Source organism: Pelecanus crispus, chromosome 8, assembly GCF_030463565.1.
Source record: "Pelecanus crispus isolate bPelCri1 chromosome 8, bPelCri1.pri, whole genome shotgun sequence".
Lineage (NCBI taxonomy): Eukaryota > Metazoa > Chordata > Aves > Pelecaniformes > Pelecanidae > Pelecanus > Pelecanus crispus.
The window spans coordinates 34,910,560-34,931,753 of record NC_134650.1 but is presented as its reverse complement, the minus strand read 5'-3'; the positions used below and the strand labels follow the sequence as shown (position 1 = coordinate 34,931,753).

The 21,194-nt window shown below is 41.6% G+C and overlaps 1 protein-coding gene across 1 annotated transcript in view; it reads right to left on the bottom strand.

The window, feature by feature from the left end:
- URI1 (URI1 prefoldin like chaperone) overlaps positions 1 to 16,273 on the bottom strand; it is a 43,078-nt gene extending 26,805 nt beyond the window's left edge. Inside the window, exons 1-2 of the mRNA XM_075715282.1 lie at positions 16,202 to 16,273; positions 3,797 to 3,831 (exon numbers count right to left, since the gene is read on the bottom strand). Of these exons, the coding sequence (XP_075571397.1) occupies positions 3,797 to 3,831; positions 16,202 to 16,273 (107 nt within the window). The remainder of the gene's footprint in view (positions 1 to 3,796; positions 3,832 to 16,201) is intronic.
- Positions 16,274 to 21,194: the final 4,921 nt, after the last annotated feature.

Genomic DNA, 21,194 nt, shown 5'->3' with positions numbered 1-21,194 from the left:
AGAATCAGTTCTTTCACTAGGATTTGTCATATCTCACTCAATGTTCAAGTTCAACAGTTATACCACCATCAATATTTAGAAAAATAACTGAAAATCCAGTTTATACGTTATAAGAGGCAAATTCTTCAAAGCATCACTTGTAATAAAGGATTCAGGACGTTGGTTTGAGCTGACATAAATGAGCAGAATTTTAATTAATTCTGATTTTCACATGAACTTTGTGTTCCTACCAAGAGTCAACACTCCTGAAGGATGCTTGACCACCAGAATTCTGTCACATCTTCAATCCCTGACAAGGGACAACACAGGTGAGGAACATCCCTTCTGCTGCTTCTCTATCCCGAATGTAAATAAGACTCATGCTACATGTTGCTACCCAAGGCAGAAATGGCTCAGACAAATTATTCCCATGGTAGGCACCTGGCTCTTCAGAGGACTTTGCAAGATACAGCGTTTCAATTGCTGCAGGTATTTTCCTTTCTGTGCAAAACAAGCAACTACTCTCCCTCTAAAAAAGCTTTTTTTTTTTTCTTCAATACTTAAATTCAGCTGGAAAAAGTCTTTTAATGGACCACTGCCATTCTGAAGATGGTCAGAAATCAGCTCCTGCGTGAAGTAGCTGGCATATAAATGTCAGGTTTGATGACATTGTTTACTTGTACTTCAAAATAGTAAACATACATATGGCAGTAAATTCTGCAATAAAAGGCAACTGAAAGCACGGGGCAGCACACTTAACAACGCTGACCCAAGATGCAAATTACAGGTTTTCTGAGGATGATTCAGGAAAGCAATCTATAAATGTGCTGAAAAATGAATGTCATAGTTGATAACACAACTCTCAAAATATTACCATTGATTTTCTTAGATTCATAAGCAGAGTGAAATCTTCTTCAGCATTCGTTATGAAAAATTATCTGATACTCCTATGTTTTGACTCATTTGCTTTCATAGTTGAACTTTGCTGTAATCACCCGACTTTATACCTGGAGCACTTAAAAATATTTTAAGTTGCTAAACTGGTCCTGAAAAAAGGAATTTAGGTTTTTACGCCACCTGGACATTAAAACCATCTTCCATATAACTGATTTACAAAAGATGCTTGCTACTGCTTTGGTCTGACAGCAGATTTCTCCCAGATATTTTAGGCAAGTTTCTCTGCCCACTGCCCACATCAAAATGAAAATATAATTCACTTCCTTCAAAGAGGAAGGATAAACTCATGAATCTTAACAAAATTCACTGAGATGTTTTTTGGGGGGAAGCAATATAATGATAACCTGGTGTCAACAATAACAATTACTTAATGATATTTACAGAATCCAGCCTTTGCCCCACAGAGATCTGTATATGAGAAATAGACACTGATGCGCTCCAACTACTTGCTGAAAAACACACACAGTCCCCAAGCCGAAGGCCTTGCCCATGTCTCAAATGCAAAGAGAAGACTCCATGGGAAGAGAATGGTATGAAAATCCCCCCACCTACAGCAGGATTAAACGTTCACATCGTTTCATGGCTGAAAGTCACTCAACATTTCTTCATTAATCTGAACAGACACTGCCTTTAAGGTCTGACTGCTGCCCATTACTGAATAATCTGATTAGGGTACAGCAGAAATCACTTGCTGCAAAAGCTATTTTGCTTTACAGACCAAAGTATGTTTCTTTTTTTCAGTGGGACTACTGCCCTTTGCTGATCAAACCTCCACCACGGGAATCTCTGAAAGTGCAGCCACATTGTGAACTGGACCATCGATATAAAGATCAATCAATCAAACCTTTTAATTAATTGGCCTGAAACAGCATTACTTAAGGAAGGAAGCTGACCTCCCTCTTCACCTACAGCTGATGGTGACCCGAGCTGTGGGGTGTGACAGCGCTACGCTCAGTCCCCATATGCAATGAAGAACCAAAGTGAACAGGGAGGATGAGTACTGGGACTCCAGCTATGCACATGTCCCTAGAAGGGGAAACGCATGTCTAGATGTTTAATCCCATACCAGACCCATTATTGGATTTGTAGCTTTAGAAATATACCTCAAGAAGTGTACTAAAAAATGAAAAAGAAAATAATTTAATGGAAATATACTGAAGCTGAGCATTTAAAAACCCTATTGTTATTCACCCAACTCTATTTAACATTCTTCTGTGTCACTGACTACTTAAAAAGTCTCATATGAACAAATCACTCAGCTGAAACAAGAGCACTCAGCTCTTGCACAATCAAGATCTAAATAAGGGTACTAAATTTTAAATAACTTTTTATAAAGATTGTATGGATGCTGTATAAACTGCTTTTGTACATAGAAGATACCAGTAAGTTAGGTTTTCCTTTTGACATTCTGTGCCCAAAACCCCCAAGTTCATGGGGCCACGGCCAGAGTTGGCATAAAAGTGAACACGCGAGCAACTCCTCCTTCCACAGCCAACCCTCCCATCCCACTCCACAAACTTGAGCCATTTTTCTAAGAGGAAATAAGTGTCACAGCTTTCCAAACTTTTAAAAACCTGTGAATTTTAAGGCTTTCTGTCAATTAGTTTATTTCTAAAAAATACTGTATCTTAGTGAAAGAATGTACATGCAGAATTTCACACGGGACCAAACTGGTACGGACACTGCAAAGCTCCTGAGAAAGTAGGTGTGCTAGGGATATTCTGCCTCAGTTCACCACAGCAGCACCAGCAGGCACTTCAATAATATTTCCCTTATTGAAAATTAATGCAGTCTCTGAATTTTAAACATAAATGGAACATATTAGTTTTAGATTATTTTTGCGAGCCAATAGTCAGAATTTAATATGATGATGTGTATAGATTGCCTTGATTTTTTTCCTCTTATCCAGTGCTTGCAGCCTATGTGCATTTAAACTAAAAACATTTGATACACACTAAATATAAATTATTTGCTTGGAGATCTTTCAGGCATGAAGAAAAAGCCTCTTAAAATAAATTTAAAATATTATATGCTTGATGATGTATAACCAAAGGTTTAATCTCACCACTAAAGGGGCAGTTGCTGTGATTCTGCAATAACCCTGCAGACAATAATCAAGACAGCTCCTGTTGTTCTCTCAGTAAAATCATGGTAAACACAGCATGGATATATTGTAATTTGATATCTGTAAGATCAACTGTTATATCTCACAGTAACTCATAATATAAGATTTTATTCACCATTAAATGTACATTTTCCTCAGATGCCATTCAAAACTATTATTTACTAAGCATGTTTTCTATTAACCATAGATTGCCAACAGAGAAAAAAGTGCCCAGAGATAATTTTTTTACATAACAAACCATTTCTTTCTAAGCATTACAAACTAAGCTTTATCACATACTTTACTGGGGGGAAAAAAACAGGAAAACATTACTTTCACGTTGTTTTAGCACATCTGGGGTGGGAGGGAACAGAATTTCCTTACTTGCTCCATAGTTAGAAAGAAAACAACAAGAATAATTAATTCTACCCTGGGAGTACCTTTTCACCAATCAGGCAAATTCAGCATTCATCCCACAAGGTTACTCAGGGAAAAATGACGAATGAGCTGGGTATTTAAAACAGAAGTATGAACACCAAGGTTCAGTGTATTTGTGATTTAAGTAATGGTATCAGTGGAAAATATATACATTTTAAAGAGCGTACACTGTAATAATTCTGAGCGATTGCTAACTATAATCCCCAAAACATGCTAGTAGGATTTGGCTATCACTAGAATAAATAGCAGTACTTTACTAAAATATAACTAGGTTACTCATCAGTATTGTAGGCATGTAATCAAACATTTTTCACTTACCAGTGCTGGATTTTTTCTTGGCAGCTAGTGACCACCTGTCATTAAAACAGATAACTACTCATGAAAAAACAAGGCTAAGCACACAGCTGCAATGTCAATGCATCAGAAACTAGAACAGTAGCTTTACAGATTTGGTGGTATCTATATATACATTTTTATTTGTCAGTGCAAAGGCATGTGAATGGTAGTCCTTAAGCAGCACACTTTATCACACGCTAATGCAGACTGATAACCACAGAAAAAATTACAGCTTTTCAATTCATATTTTCATACAATACCTGCTCCATAACTATTAGGTGACACATGATATAAGATAAGTAGTAGTTTGTGCAATCTGGAGATCTATTTTCAGTGTTACATGTTTGCAGAATAAGAAAACAACATAAATTATAACAAGACATCAATGTAACTTCCATACTCATTCATTAAAAAACAAGAACAAATGAACCCCACAGCACCAAAAACATTTTTTCCTTTATCAGTGCATCAACAAATGTTTCCACTGGCCGTTTTAATCTGAAAAAGCACAAATTAATTTTGTGGTGTTTAAATACAAGGATATTTGACACCATTATGGGCTGCTGGCTTCCCTTCTGTTCTTTTCTGGGTGTCAAAAAAAAAAGGAAGTTTTAATCTGAATATTTCACTTATTTCTTTATGCCACAGGCTTTCCCAAGAGATCCAAAAGACTTTACAAAATAAAGTGTATTGTTAAAAGGAAATACTTTTTTTCTTTTTTAACTGTATTTTTTTAGACTATGTAGATATAGCAAACAGACAAGATGCTGAAACCTGTGACCTTCTCTGCCATAATTACGTAGAGATTTTGTCTTTCAAAACATATTCTGATCTCTGAATAATGGTTACCAAAAATATAACACAAACAATTTCATTCAATTATATGAAATGCAATGAAGCCATGAAGCAATTAAATATGTCTAGACATCTTCTCAATATAAGCATTTTCTAGAATTTTTTTTTTTTTACAAATTTCGTTTTTCCTATAGCCAAAATAATGCTAACATTTGAAAGCAATTAATGAGAAAATTTACAGAGAAAACAATAACATATATTCAAGTACCACTGAAATCACTGGAGCAGATAACTCTTTTTTTTCCAAATAACAGAATGAAAGACAATTTTTTCTTAGTTAGCATATGTGCAGCTATTGCAGAACAGATCTCAGACCCTACACTTTCTACTCATATAGGAGTAAAAAAAATGTGACTACTTTGTGAGCTAATAATTCTTTAAACAGAGTAAAGTACTTAAATGAAAAGGATCAGCTCTACATTTGTGGTTGCGCTATTTCATAATCCATCAGGAAATTCAGCCAGGTAACTTGTCCCACGTAAGCCAAGTTTAAATTTATCACTTGCTTTAAACTCCTATAAATTAAATGCCTAGCAAATGTTTTCTTTCATGTGCAAGCTAACTGTTTTTAAGGTTACGAATAAATGTACAGACTTTTGTAGGACATCAACTCAGAAATCTAATTCATACTATTAATATTAAGCCCATTTAAGAGTAAAGTTTCCCTACAAGGTATAAATCATACAGCGCAGACAGCGTTTGGTAACAATGCTAACACACAATGGAGACCACCACTACCAAGTAGAAGAGTCAGAGCCTATTCTATCAACAACCTTCATTCTTTCAGATTTGGTAGTGATTGTGAAGCACACAACATAATTAAGCATACAAAAATGTTTATGAAATCCTTTAAGAAAGTTCCAGTTTAATTCCCATTACAGATGAAGATGGAAAAGGCAGGAAGCTTTCCATTCCCAATACATGACCTTCCATGCATGAAGTGAGCTAAAAGCACAAAAAGAAAAGCCCTGCAAACCGTAAGAGCAGCATGTTCATTAACCTCTACATGATAATCCTTTCCTAGCTGCATATTAACTAGTTACATATTCATAATCATTTACATTATTTAGAGGACCTTCTATGAAAATTTCCAGGCTATATCCATTAGCTACAATGTTAAAGGTTACAGAAGATAGTCTACTTAATGTTTCCAGGAAGCTTTTTTAATTAGTAAATATGTAAATTGGGCACATATGCTTTTTACGTTTTTAAAAAATAGCCCATCAGTAAAACAGCATAGGGGCATATGCTGTTTCCATCGCCCTTTATCCCCTTTAAAAAAAAAAAAAAAGAAAAATCAATAACACCAATCAATTTTAATTTAATTCTTCTTCTTTGATATAATCTCTCTTGAAGGAATACTAAAGGGTGGAACCACCAACAAACCTTTTCGTTTCAATGGCCAGCATAAAATGAGCCCTTTTACAGAAGTGCTAAAATATACCACCTTAAAAATGTTTCAGGCTGCACTTCTGGAACTGAACTCTATTAAAATAGTAGAGAGAGAATAAATATTGAAAAACAGATGGAGATCAATTATGCATATGTCCTTTATTAGGTCAGTCACACTGTTTGGATAACAACCGGTTTTATCACAGCAAAGAAACAAATAGATAAATATATAAACAAATCTTTGATTCTTTGCCTTTAATCAAACACCAGAAAATCATTAGTCTATCCTCCACACATAATTTATACCTAGAGTTACAATTAAAGAATGAAAATTCCTTTCAGGGTAAATAAAATAAATGACCTGTTTGTTTGTTCCTTTGAGTTCAATTTGTCTGGACACCTCGTGCCACCAACTATGCATTACTTTTAAGGTATCATAGTGGAAGTGGTATCAATAAACTCTGAATTCTCCCCTTTTAGGCACAAAAATGTATGAGTTTGTGAATGCATGTGGTTATCAATGGCTTATCTGCATACTAAAGTATTTATTAAACTACTCTTGCAGCAAACTTAACATTACCTTATCATAGGTCTGGTTATTAAAACAGGATCCACTGTCAGAAAACACATTCCATAGTCTTAAAAGAAAACAAATGGGCAAGTATCTTGTTTCCTTCCTTTCCTCCAACAGTAACTTGTTAAAATTTAGAGCCATACCTGGGAGCTCCAGGAGAGGCCAGCCGGGACAGCCCCTGGAGAGCACACCTCTGTGCGCCTGTAACCCATAGTGTAATTCCTTCTGGATTAAAAACCAAACCATTAAAGCAGGAGATTACATGTTGGCTCTGCTCTCATTACTACTAGATTGAGCTATTTAAAAGGAAGAGTCCGTTGCTGCTTTTAGGGAACGTCTTGTCTCTAGGCTGCACGAGCAGAGCACAGCAGAGCTGAAGGATCAGCTTTAGACCTGTAATCACTTTCCAGGTGTCCCCCAGTGCCATCGTGCTAATCTGAGCACAGGGCAGCTTGCAGGCTAGGGACTCCCAATCACCCCCAAACAACTCATATTCATACAGCCAAAGACTTCAGTTAGCTGTCTGAAGGCAGAAAATTCCTTTTATCTTCAACATTTCCTCTCTTTCCGGTCTATCTATTTATATTCCACCTTCTCCAGGATCTTCCATCTGAAGACCTCAAAAACTTTCCCATGAATTAAAGCGTACAGCACTTTGGAAAAGTACTGCACTGATTTTACAGGCTGAGTAACTCAACCACGAACACTGGTCAGGAACGGGGCTAGAAACAGAAGCCAGATCTCCTAACTCAGCAGCCAGGCACTACAATCACTTGCAACGTTTCCCTGGGAATGAGGATGGGTGAGAAGGATGCCGCAGCAGGAAGCTGTACGTGCCCACGGGTCTCTAACCTGCTGCCCATTACCCCACCTTTCCCCAGCAGGTCCTCACCCTCATGTACAAGAGCACCTCTTTCTTCCACCTCATTTTTCCTTACCTGTTGCTTCTGCACGCACTCCCATTACTAACAGTGGAACTAATTCTCTGTGGTGCTTCTGATTGTCAAGGTGGTGCACAAACAGTTCTGCTCTCCCCTCCAGTCCAAGACTCTTTTGTTTTATTTAGGTAGTTATTCCAAGGTGGAGTGCATGCATGCAAATGTCTCTCTCTGCTAAGCAGCTACGCACTGCCTACAAAGGTGATGGGTTTAGCACACTGAGGGTAATCCTTCTCTCTCTCATCTGTTCTGAACAGCAGTAAGGCAAGCTGCCAAGTCAAAATTCTATTTATTGTCTCAGCTAGTGAAAAATTATAAGCAACAGAGCTGGTACTGGTATCATCTGTAGACAGTTTCAGGTACCAACACTAAACTTGCTGTATCCGAGTCATAGAATCATAGAATCATTTAGGTTGGAAAAGACCTTGATGATCATCCAGTCCAACCATTAACCTAACATTACCAAGTCCACACTAAACCAATTAAAGGTAGACTAGAGTCACACAGTTATGTTCAAGTCTGAAGAACTAGAAAGTAGTCTTTTTAAGATGAAAGTTAATTTCAATGAAAATGATGAAAAGAAAAATTCCTAAATGAGACACTGTTTCCACACTTGGGGGTATGAACGTGGAAACAGGCAGCACAGCACAAAAGCGAAGTTTCTGTTCAAACAAACTGCAAGTTAGACATCTAGGAGGCCAAGCAAATGTGTGCTGTTTCTACATGTATACTTGCATATTTTGCTTCAAAACTGTGGCTCACGATCTGGCTGGTCTTCTGAAATTAGAAGCTAGGGACACAGATCTAATCCCAGCTCTGATTCTATTTCTTCTGTATGGCCTTGAGCAAATCACAACCTCTCAGTCTACATTTCTTCATCTGCAAAATGGGGATAATAGTATTAACCTACCCACCTCAGAGTGTTTAATGATGATTAATTAATGTGAGAAAAGCACTCTAAAGATGTAAGAGCACTATATAAGTGATAAAGCATTATTTACCACTTGAAAAGTAATCTGAATAAAATCAGATATGCAAGTAATTTGTTTACATGTAGCAATAATATAATTTGTGACTATTTAATCTTGAATTAGTCTCACTTTAAACATCCCTTTCAATCACATTTCCAGTTACTTAGGGAAAATGACAGTATGGAATACTTTTTGTGGAAGCAGAGCAAGTAATGAGGTGGTAATTAAAGTAAGGGTCTAATAAAGTCTAAAAGCAATGATTTGCCTTCAGGAGACTGTCCCTGCCATTTGGGACTGTGTAAAGATCTCAGTCTCGACCTTGGTTCTGTTGTTCAGAACCTTCCATGAACTACAGCGGAAGTGTATGCCAGTTTTCTGAAATGCAGATCCATGTTTGCAAGGCTCATGATAAATCCAAGATAATTTCTACTACTGACCTAATTCAGATGACTCCAACTCTGCACAGTTTTAACTGCTTAACCCTGCACATTCAAGTGATTTACTGCAGTTGATACATACACACGAGCTGCCTCCATCTGTAAATGTTTGCAGTATCAAGACCCACTCTGCCATGCAACTCATGCATAAGATTTCTCTGTCACACCCCCAAACCCTAAAAGTTTACTGATGAAATAACCAGTTCACAATATGACTCTACATTACAGAACAGCACCAATGGGTGGTCAAATATTTAATCATCTCTTGGTAACAAGGATGTAACAAGCCACACACAAAATAAACATTCAAAATGAATTTTCAGTTTTTGCTCTAGGAAACTACACAGTACTTGCCTAAAACGCAGCAATCACTGATGGAGAAAGACAGAATTAACATTTGCACAATTGTTTTTCCTAAAGCCCCATTTTCAATCAAAAAATGAAATAAAACTATTAAAAGTTCTTCAGTCTGTTGGCACACTGTATGATCTAATGGAAAAGGAAGAAAGCATTTCTGAGCTCTCATATTCATTTATTAAATCATATTACTCAAAAACACTACATTTCAACAAATTATTAACATAAATCCCCCTTTCGGTGGAAACTTTTGCCTTTTGAAGAAATGTGTTTGAGAAGAATACTGAAGGAAAAGAGAGACTGAAAGAAATTTTAATCATGACAAACATTTCCTCCTAAAGGAAAAAAATCTTATTTAAAAATATAACCACCATTTTTACCTTTCTGTACAAGAAAACAAGTGAAGATTTACTATTTTTTTATTAATTGTGCACACACAACTGGGTCTCTCAGTTTTGCAGAAAAAGTAGTACAAAACTATTATTTATCAACGAATAATAATTAAGTTCTGACCAAAATGATTTTTGGGAGCTTAAAAATTCTACTTGAAACATGTAAGAATTATGAAGCAGACAGAAAATGCCTCATCTCTTCTTTGCCAGCTGGGAAATTCTGCCCTCTCAAGACTCTTTTATGTTGTGACCACTGCTGTAGTTATAGGTCACATAGGCAAATAACGTACTGTTACCTTGTCATAAACACACAGGCACACATAAGCGTGGCAGCCAGGCAGGCAGCATCAGCTCACATGAGCCACCATCTTTCTTCCTTGCTTCCAACCATGAGTTCCCAACACCTTCATGCTGTTTTGCTGTTTGTCAGTCCCCTTTGGGAGTCATTTCAACTCACAAACCCAGCAAAAATCCCAACGGCAGCAGGACGTTTTCCGCTAAGTGAGTGAGTTTAATTAGCTCTGCACCAACTGAACTGGTGCAAGCGAGGAACAAACTGGACTAAGGTCTTGTCTTTCCCTGGTAGCAAGTCGGTATCCATGTCATGTAACTTCACCTTGAGACAGAGCTAACGAACTTGTAACTTAGTATTTTAGCTTACTTCAGGTAAACATATTCATGCGGCTATACCATATCCAAGTTAGCTCACGTACCAAGACAGCAGCAAGCAACATAAGCATAGGAGTCCCATGATCTAACTTACCAAACATCTCAAGCAGGTTTTGCAAGCTTGGATGTTGTCTATGGTGCAACAGCTATGCTGCTAGCAATACCCGAGTTAACCAGCTTAAAATTGACATGATCACCTGTGAGGTACCTGCCTCACAGACATAACCTTCAGGCTGTCGTTCAACATTCAGCCACAGTCCTGAGTGAACTAGCCATCAATCCCTTCCAGTTCCACCATCTTACCCTTGCAACCCTGACACAATCTGCTGGCAGATGTTTGTGATGCTGCACAATCGACCAGATTAGGGAACCACGCTGGCTGAAAAATAATCCAGGAAGAAAAAAGAAGCAAAAAGTTGATAATAAAGTTTGCTTTTAAGCTGGATCCCAACCCAGGTCACTGAGCAGTGTCACAAATGCGCCACCCTAAAATTGCTCAAAAGCAGAAGCAAGAGGTCACAACAAAACCTAAGATTAAAAAGTTGTTTACCAAATTAAAGTAATCTCCTTCCTGGATAACTCACATGATCATTAATGAGATTTTTGAACAAGCGACTGAGACCGTTGCACACGTTGCTCTCAGTATGAGCACGGCCACGGCCCAAAGGGCCAGTCCAGTTTCACCCATCGCTGGCTCTGCATTTCCCATGCCACATTCGTACCGGCATTTGACACGACCATTTTGGCACGCATTACTGGATTCCTCTTACCCCACAGCAAATCTGATCACAAGTGCTGGTACAGAAGTGGTGGAGAGATTCACCCCTTTTGTGGCAGTGAACTCATCAGTCAGCTGGCACTAACAGTGAAATTGCAGCCTATGCTAACAGACAAGAGGGACCACAAAACCAGTAACCGCACAGCGGAGCCCAGTGTCCTAATGCCCCACTACAAAAAAATGAAGTCTCAGTGCAGCTGCTGCTCTGAGGGCCTCAAGATGGCAAGCTCTGAGCTAGCATATGCATCAGCAAGACTGGAACTGCAAATTAAAACAAAACACAAGTTCACGGTCTCTGAGGAGGAAAAGAAATACATGAGGCAAGGGGTACCCAAGTCAATCTGAGAAGACAGGTTATGAGCATAACTTCTGGAACAGAGACTTGCAAAGATGCTAGAGATACTAAAGATGATTCCTAAACAGTGCTCTACTCACTGCATCTACTGACAGAATCTGTAGATGTCTATAGGAGCAGCACAATTCAGTAGCATTTAAATTTTGTGGATATAATTTCATCTACACGTTTTAGCTACCAATGAGGCAGGACATATACAGACTTGCCCACTCCAGAATAAAGGCAATGCTCTGTAAACTCTTTTGCGAATAGTTTGACTTTAATTATCATCAAAAAACCAGTAGTTTATTTCACAATTCTTGACACTACATAAACTATTGAGTATTTAATTCATACTAGTAAGAACACAGACAAATACTGACTACAAAAAGCAAAAGTAATAATCAGTTAACACTGGAGGAACAATAAGTATTACATTGAAAGCTTCCAGACAATGACTGAATTAGCCCTTTTACTTGAAAGCAGCACATGAGAAAACATTATTGGAACTTACTATTACAAAAAAGCACTGGACAGGGTGGAGTGGATGTCATCACAGATTTCTGAAGAGGTAATTGTCCAGGTATCTTTTAAAAAGGAATATGGCAAATGAAGCTTCAGACAGGTCCTTTTTAAAAGGAGCATGCCAAACCAAGTTTCAGACAGTAAGTTATTATCAGACATTATCAGACACAGGCTTTCTCTAGATTCTGTTAACTTGGATGCAGGCTTGAAAAAGTGCAATAACCTGGGAGACACTGCCCTGGAAAGCACATAGGGAAGAAATTTTTACAGTGAGGGTGGTGAAGCACTGGAACAGGTTGCCCAGAGAGGTAGTGGAGGCCCCATCCCTAGAAACATTCAAGGTCAGGCTGGATGGGGCTCTGAGCAACCTGATCTAAAGATGTCCCTGCTCACTGCAGGGGGGTTGGGCTAGACGACCTCTAAAGATCCCTTCCAACCCAAAGCATTCTGTGATTCTATGATGATTCATCTGCTGAGCCTGCAAGTGAGCAGTTCCAGATTTCCAGTGGCTCCTGCAGCAGTGTGCAGTGTACAAGACCATACTCGGTCTCGCTGCTCTTTTTCAGGCTGCAGGAACACCTTTAAAACTGCCAACTTGCTGATTTCATAGCACAGATATTACTTGAAAAAGACTTAAGACAGAAGCAGACAGCCCCAGAAGTAATTCATATAGGAAGAAAACAATTTAAGAGTGTAAGTTTATGATTCTGTGATTTGTTTCCCCATAACGCACCTACAAGTTGTTTAACTGTTAAAAAAACCACAAGTACCCAGGATCTTGAAAACAATTTGGAAATTACAGATCATACAGTTCCACCTTTTAAATTCATAAAAATTAAGAAGAATATGTCATAATACACAGTGGCCAATGAGTTACGGTAATAGCTGCACTAAATCTAATTGTGCCTGGTTGGCATGATGAGTGACAGGAGAGTCACTTCCTTGTCCCAATTTTCCTAAAAGGAAAATAAAAAAATGTGTTTGTCAGTGCAATACCAAAACCAAAAAAATCATATTGCCAGCTAACACCACTGGAATCCTTTAGATTCTCCATGCCTGTGTTTGCACTCTATAAATGTCTCTTGGGTCTAATTGGTTCTGTAATGTCTCCCATTACATGTATCTTCATTGCATTGCTCAGAAACTATAGAATGTATCAGCCCACTGTAAATTCACTGTCTACACAAGTCTTACCAAATCATACAGATCCGACTTGTCAACTTCCTATCAGTTAGTAATCCCAACCCATTTGATTGTAGGAATAAATGTCTATCAAATATTATGTTTAAATGCAGGCTCTATAGCACGAGAATCCACCTATTTAAATATTCATTTTATAATTCCTGTACTAACTTGCAATAGATTTAACACAGTATTTTCAGCTAACATATATTGCTTTTGCAAGTAATCCATGATACATACGTTATATTCTTCCTACAGAAATATTCAAAACTTTACGCAGGCACTGTGATTCCAATGATGGTCTTTATCATGAAAATTACTAGATATTCTTCTATAATTTATCCCCAAGATACACATTCTAAGTCATGTTTTTATACAAAGTGCCTTTAGTGGGAGCACTGAAAATTGCTTTTAACAGTTTGGTCTTACTATCACTACAAATTAACAAGATGAAATCTGTCCAACAGGCAAGCAGTCCTAAAGAAGAATTAAAATTACTTTTCACCAGGGGTCCTGAACCTGGAAGTTGCAGCCTCAATCAGATTAAAGATAGAAAGTTATGAACATCCTGCTCTTTTAATATTTTTAAACAGGAAGGAAGCCTCAGTTCACGTGTTCTCCAGAGCAGCTCTTTAGCACTTAAAAGCTCAAACTCGTAGCTGAACCAGCGTTGTACAATGGCCTGGATGTTAAAATAATCAACCGTGATTCAAACATTATCTTTAATTCTGCAGACAGGTTAACGCTGTGTTTCACTATTACACTAAAGGTTGCCTTCAGACTAATGGGAATAAATAGGTTTCGTTATACTTAATCAAGCATCACTGGGACAACACAACCTCACAGTAATTAAAAGAAATATATGTGCCTGCCTAAATGCCAGTATATATACATACATACATATATATATATATATATATAGTTCTGGCTAAATAACTTTACTATTTGTTATGATGCTCATACCATGATTACTAGTTTAACAAAGTACTGGATAACTAATTCTCCCTCATCTTTGTGCTGACCAAAACATGAGCCTTCAACTTCAGTAATTTTGTGAGAAAAATATGAATCTCTGAAAAGAGGCAGCTGAAAAGAACTCCTTCATCTTAAAATACAGTATTTCCGTAACTGAAAACACTGTTGTAATCCAATTATATATATTCATTGCATAGAGGGAAAGTCTACTATATCTTCATCATGACACTCCATTGTAACCAAGATATGTAGTTCTTTAGTATAATTTCATATTGAAGCTGAAGTGTTCGGGCTTTTTTAGCCAATTTGCAGAAATTATGTAAAGTTTCCCTATGATAAAATATAATTTTGGTACATCAGCCTAACAGAGGCTTAATTAATGGTCTCCCGGGTCTCTTTTCCACTGGAGCAGATCTGTTAAGAAGAGTCTTAAACTTGCTTACAGAGGGGTCTTTCCATGAACTGGGAATAATTCTACGTAGTTACCACAGACATCCGCTTACACAGCAGACGGGTTACTATCACCAATTATCAGTATAATGGGTTACACTCTGTGCAAAATGGATGATGCAGAGTATTCCAGCAGATCTTCTTACTGTTTATCCACATTAATGGTCAGTCGGTTACGTAGATCTTTTAGTAACCATCTAGTGGGCTATTCAAAAGTAGACACATTTTTGCGCACATCATTCCAGACAAGGCACACTTTTTACACCATGTACGTGTTACTCAGTTTTCTTACTCTTAACTAAACCACTGTGTGACAAAGCAATACGGACTGAAGACACAGTCCTCCGTTATAACTGAGGAGCTCCAATGTGCATCTTAGAAGCAGCTTTAAAAAATTTCAATCACATGAGAAAAATGAGCAGAAAAATTGAAAGGCGTTCATACTGTAGGCAAACGTACTCGTGCCAATAATACACTGAACATGAGCACGGGTTCCACAGTGGCTCCTGCACCCAGACAGAACTCACTGCAAGGACTTACGAGCCCAAAATCATACTCGTTAAATTAGCAGGGCCTACTCGCCTTCGATCGTGAGTGTCACCTGCAGGAAAAGGTACCTCAAGTTTTGTACTATGGCCACATGCGGAACCAGCCTCTGAATTCTCAGGAACCATTTTGCAGAGGAGTTTGGCTCTTTCAAACCTGTTTTCAAACTTAACCAATGTTTTTAAGGCAAGTCACGAACAATTAATTTTTGATACACCCGCTCTTCAAGTTGGCCCACGAGATGGCAGAGGCCAGAGACACCCGCTGGGCCTTGCGCGGGGCCTGCCTGCAGGGCCGTGTTTTAAAAAGGCGTGTGATTGGCCCTGTGACTGGAAAAACCACGGAGAAGCAGAAAGAGGATGAAAACCACGCGTTTAAGAAACAGCTGCGTACGCACGCTTTACGCCTACATGGCCGTAACGGTCTCCGAGGCGCGCCCGGGCAAGCATTCCCGCAGCAGAGCGCAGAGTGTGCGAGGGGAGGGGAGGGGAGGGGAGGGGAGGGGAGGGGAGGGGAGGGGAGGCCCGGCGCCTCCCCGCCGCTCACCCGGGCTCTCACCCCTGCCGGCTCCGGCTCAGGGGCCCGGCCTGCGCCGTTTTAAAGGGCGTTCGGCAGCACCGCCGCGGCCAACCGGCTAACGGCGCGCCCCGCCCCGCCCGCCCCCCGGCGCCCTTCTCCCCGCGGAGGCGGGCCGGTGGCGGGCCGGTAGCGGGCTGCCGGGGGGGTCCGGCCCGGCCCCGGGGGTGCTGCGGCCCCCGCCCGCCGCGACCCGCCTCAACCCGCCTCAACCGCCACCCGTGACGTCAGCGGCGTCACGTGCCCGCCCGCCCGCCCGCCGCACGCAGGCCCTGGCGCGTGCCACCCGGGGCCGCCACCCCGGGGGGGGGCTCCCCGCCCCTCCCCCCCCCCCCCCGGGGGCAGCCGCCACCCCCCCCCCCCGCCCCGGCCCGGCCGCCCCGCGCCCCCCTCCCCACGCTGCGGCCCGGCCCGGCCCGGCGGCCGCGGCCTTTACCTTTTCGTGCTCCTGGCGGAGGCGGCCCACCAGCGCGGGGCTGAGCGGCGAGGCGCCGCCGGGGGCCTCCATGCCCGCCGGGCCGGGCCGGCAGCCTCTGAGGGAGCCGCTGCGCGGCGCGGGGGGGGCGGCCAGGGGAGGCGGCGGCCGGGCCGGGCCGGGCCGGGCCGATCTCCTCAGCAGGGCGAATGAGTCCTATAGAAATGTTTGTGGAGGGCGAAGCGCCGGCTCCAGAGCCGCATCCACGCGGGGGCCGCCGCCGCCTGGGCCCGGGGCGCCGCTGCCGGGGGAAGCATCTCACACTCGCATTCTGGGCCGCGCCGCCGCCTGGGCCCGGCTCCCGCTGCGCCGGCGGGCCGGGAGAGCGCCGGCAGCTCGGTGCCGGCCGCCGCCTGCCGCCGCCTGCCTGCTGCACTCTGGGTAGCCAGCCAGCCCGCCAGCGGCCCGCCGCGCCCGCGGGAGGCACCCGGCTGCGAGCCGCGAGAGGCGGGCGCTCCCCACCCCCTGCCCGGCCCGGCGCCGCCGGCCCCCGCTGCCCCCGCCGCGGGGTCGGGCAGCCCCCGGGGGCCTGCCCCGGGGCACGGGCTGTGCCGCCGCGGGGAGCCGGGCGCGGCGCCGCTGGGGCCTGGCAGCGCTCCGGCGGGCAGGGGTGCCCCGGCTCCTGCGCTTGTTCGCAGCGCGGGCCCGGGGCGCGTAGGCCCCTGCGTTCGGCACACCCAAGCAGCATCCGCGAAGCGTTCGGATCGGCCTGCAATAGCCCTAGATACGCGCAGACACAGAACTATATGGCTTTTATATCAGGGAGGTGATGTCACAATAACTGCTCTCGAATGCTTGCTCTGTAGCGTTTACATTGTCAGGACGTCTGACAGTGAACAAACAGTAGGTTGCTGTGACCTGAAGGATTGCAAAATATTTTTTAGAGCCACTGAGAGCGGCACTCGGGCTTGCCTGCATGGAAGAGTTACTGCATGGGACGCGCATGGCAGCCAGCCACTCTTGGGAGAAGCAGAGAGTAATTTATGTGCCGTAAATTCATTAGCTGATTTTGTGAACGGCGTTAAAGACGACGTCCAAAGTAACACGTTGGTAGTGGAACGGAGCCACGCTTCAGCACGCTGGATCGCAGCGCCGCTGAAGACCTGAGTAACCTCACGTGGTGCTTGACCGGCTTCTGCAACTCGAGCGGGTCTGGTTTAACGTCTACACGCTAAACGCCACATAGGGGGGTTCAGTTATAGGCAGACCTTGTGTTTACTGCTGCCCCTTTCCCTTGAGTGAATAGGGGTTTGCGGACACCCAGCGTACGTATTTGCCAGAGGCGTCAAGGGGCTTACGTTGTCTTCCCCACAGGCACTGGCAGGCGTGTCATAAGATGGCAGTACAAAGGTGCGTCTTCCCTACGTTTAGATTAGGGGCTTCCTCCTCCTGCAAAAGCAGCGCTTCCTTTCCATGAGCAGAACGAACCCTGTATACACCACAAAACAACTGTTTATGTTATATGCGTGACACAGTATGTGCTGCGCACTTTTCTAAATCCAGGTTCCCATCCCCCTTAAAAGAGCTTGTTAAAGCTCTACAGATGAGGAATTTAGAAACAATTTTCAAAGCATGGTTACTCAAGCTGGAAGTTAGCTTTTAGCCAGACTTTAATACAGCTTCCAAAATTGCAAATCAAAATTTGCAACTGCAGCTGGGTAGTTCGGTTTATGAAATAACTACATCCATAATCTTCAAGAATAATTGAAAGTTAGCAGAAATCTCTGGCACCTATTTGTCACTGAGGGATTCTGGATACTCTGAATGGACAAGAGATATATATGTTGTCATCAGAAAACAGCTCACCAGCAAAAGACTATCTTAAGTTTAAACAGGTTATACAAATCTTGTGATCCTTCTAAACGCTCATAGTAACGCCCTTTCAGCCTGCTTAGAACCTCTTCAAAACTTTTCTCTAGTTAACAGGGATTGCAGAAGAGATACTATAAATACAGGTCATTTTTAAATGCTCTGGTTTGGTGCCATTTCATTTCAACTCAATTGGAGGGCAAACCAGATGCACAACATAAAGATATATAAATTAAGATATTTTTTTTTGCCTGACATAACAAAAAAGCACTTAACTAACAAGAGGAGCCACAAAGTAGGATTTTTATATCACAAGACGCTATTTTCTAAGTAGAATGTAAAGGCATGCAATAGTTTCTCTTGTTTCCTGTTCCAAAGACTTCGCCATTTCATGTGCCACTAGTACATCATTTAGTCACTAAATGTACTGCGTTGAAGACTTCTGACAGTTGGCCAAAATAAGAGGCTACATCATTATCAGAGTAATGACTGTGTGCATTTGGTTGTACTGACGATAGTATGGAATAGTTTACTGGATCCTTTTGTACATTTTGTTTTTCATCTGCCAATGAAGAAATGTTCTAATAGTGACAAACAGATGGGAGACAGCATTTGCCAAAGAGGAACACGAAGCCTGTCTCTGGGTGACATTCTTTTGCACTTATAACCTGTACAAAACCATTGTCACCAGCGAAACTATGGAACATAAAATAAATCAAATTGAAATTTGGCCTTCTAAGCTGCAGATTTTTGTTTACTTGTTTACTACATTAAATCTTTTAGATGCCCTACCAGATGATTTTCATAAATCCTTGGGGGAAACTCTGGAGAACTGTGTAATTAAGTGAGGGAAAGGCAAATAAGCAAAGCTTACGTGTTCTCTTGCAAGTGGATGGCTAAGCACTCAGCAGATATGCCTATACTGTAGCTGAAGATGTGGCTGCTGGCAGAGCTGCTACCCAGAACCCAAGCTAGCTAGATTGGATGAGCTTTTAAGAATGAGAAATCAGCGCTGTATTTTTTATTTTGGTATAAACAGGTCAGCTCTACCTGTGAGAGCAGAGGATTAGAAGCAAAGTTTTAGAGAGGTCAAGTTAAGTTTGCAGCAGAGAACCTCACACCAGGACTCTGGGTCAAAAGACATTCTTCTTTGGGGAAAATTCTGTGCCTTCCCCCATACTCCTTAAATGTCATTCACCACCACCCCGCAAAGAGGGCAGGCACAACAGAAGAGGAAAACAAGGAGAGGACAAAAAGAGCAAACATGGGGGAAAATGCCCCAGCCACTCTTTCTGCTGAGAGAAACAAAGGTGAAACCATGGCGCCTCTGTTTTGCAAGACCAGAAACTTAGGTCTGAAAACATGGATTGCAACAAAAAGTCATGGATGAGGACAAGAAGGTTAAGAACTGGGTCAGCCTTGGGGCTTATGCGTGTGTGCACCTACATGCAGAGCTATGCAAAGAACAACGGTTGCGTTTGGATTGGCTGGAAAATGGGTACCAGGGAAAAGTGACGAGGAGGAGCTTATCATTATCGAGTTGGAGAACAAGTTATCCTGAGATAGACCTCCCGCGAGAGGAACGCATCTTCAGAAAACAAGACGCGACCTACGAAGACCACCTCTGTTGTCAGCACATGGAGACAGTCTGGTAACATGAATAGCAAATGAACTCCCCAGGCCAACAGCAGACACCCTGATCTGCTTTAGGAAAATTTCACACTCGGTCTTCTGGCATGAAATGGACATGCTAGAACTGTTGGGTTTTTTCTTGTATCTGTCTCTGAACCAAATGAATGATATTGCTGCCTTTGGAACAAAAAAAACCCCAGTCAGTCTCCTCATGTTAAAGCTAACCCATAATGAAAATGCTGTAAGACCAGGTCCATCTTAGAATTTTATGTAATTCTGGCTGTAACACTCACCATGCATCCTCATTTTGAACTTTTAGTGACACTCTTAAGTTCCTTCTAAAGATTTAAAGCCTTTCTTTGTTGCTGTGACTTGCCAGGAGGATAAGTACACCAGCAAATATTTAAGAATAACTGTCTCCTCCACCAGCAATAATTAAATTTTTTCCTGTCCAGAAGTTTTATTCTGAACAAGACCACTGTTAACTTTTCTAATGAATATTCTTAAGATTGCAGATATGTCCTTTTGGAGCTTTCTCTTGCAAAAAATTATGGCCATGAGTCTCCCTCCATCGGTAAATCTGGAAGGAGACACAGTCCCTCTGGGCTCAGTAGAACTACTTAAAGGAGTGAAGCTATGCAATGCTTGCAGAACCACGCTCAAAGCCTGCATCTCCTTCAGTCTCATCAGTCTGAAACAGTATTTTTTGTGTTTGGATGATGACAATGAAGTCAAACTACAAGACACCTTTTATCGTTCAGGCGTGGAACGAGTAAGGTTTTCAGTGGTTGTTGGTCTGAAACATCAGCACATGATATTGACGTCAGCATGTACCTCTCCCACCTTTTCTCATGAAAATAAAATGTAAAATGCATGACATCTTTGGAAGGCAAGATAGCCAACTATTAGGCACATTATGTTTAAATCTTACTATGTGTTTGCTGATAATAATAACATAATTTATTTTTATGCTACTATCATGCAATAAAGCTCCAGGCCCCTTGCAGCCACACAGCTGACTATCCTAGCTTTTATACCATGAGCGCTGTCCTGGTTGGTTTAATACATGAAACTTGGATGTTTTATTTGTATGCTTTGTAGTTGCTTCTGCCATCTTTGATTAGTATCACCTGGAAATCCCAGCTTTTCTGCATGTAGTCACACCCAAGAGGAAAGGCTGACTCAGAAAAGATTAGTGTCACTTTGCTTTTCCCCCCTCGTCTTTTCTCTGTAAAGGAGGAGAGCTTTCTGATCGTGGCAGCGTATTAGTAAAGATAGCCTGGATGGCTGAATACCTTAAGGGCCTCAGTCTCCTCTCATATGTACCAGCATTAAAGCTGGTATAACTGTTGACTTCAGTGGTGATTTATACCTGCTCTAGTGAAAGGAGAATCAAGTTCTGAGGTTTTTATGAGGGATACTATGAAATTTATTCTTTTAGCTTGTTAAACAGCCAGTACCAAATTCACATTTCCATTAAAGAAAAGATTGTGACATTAAGGATGTCTTTCTC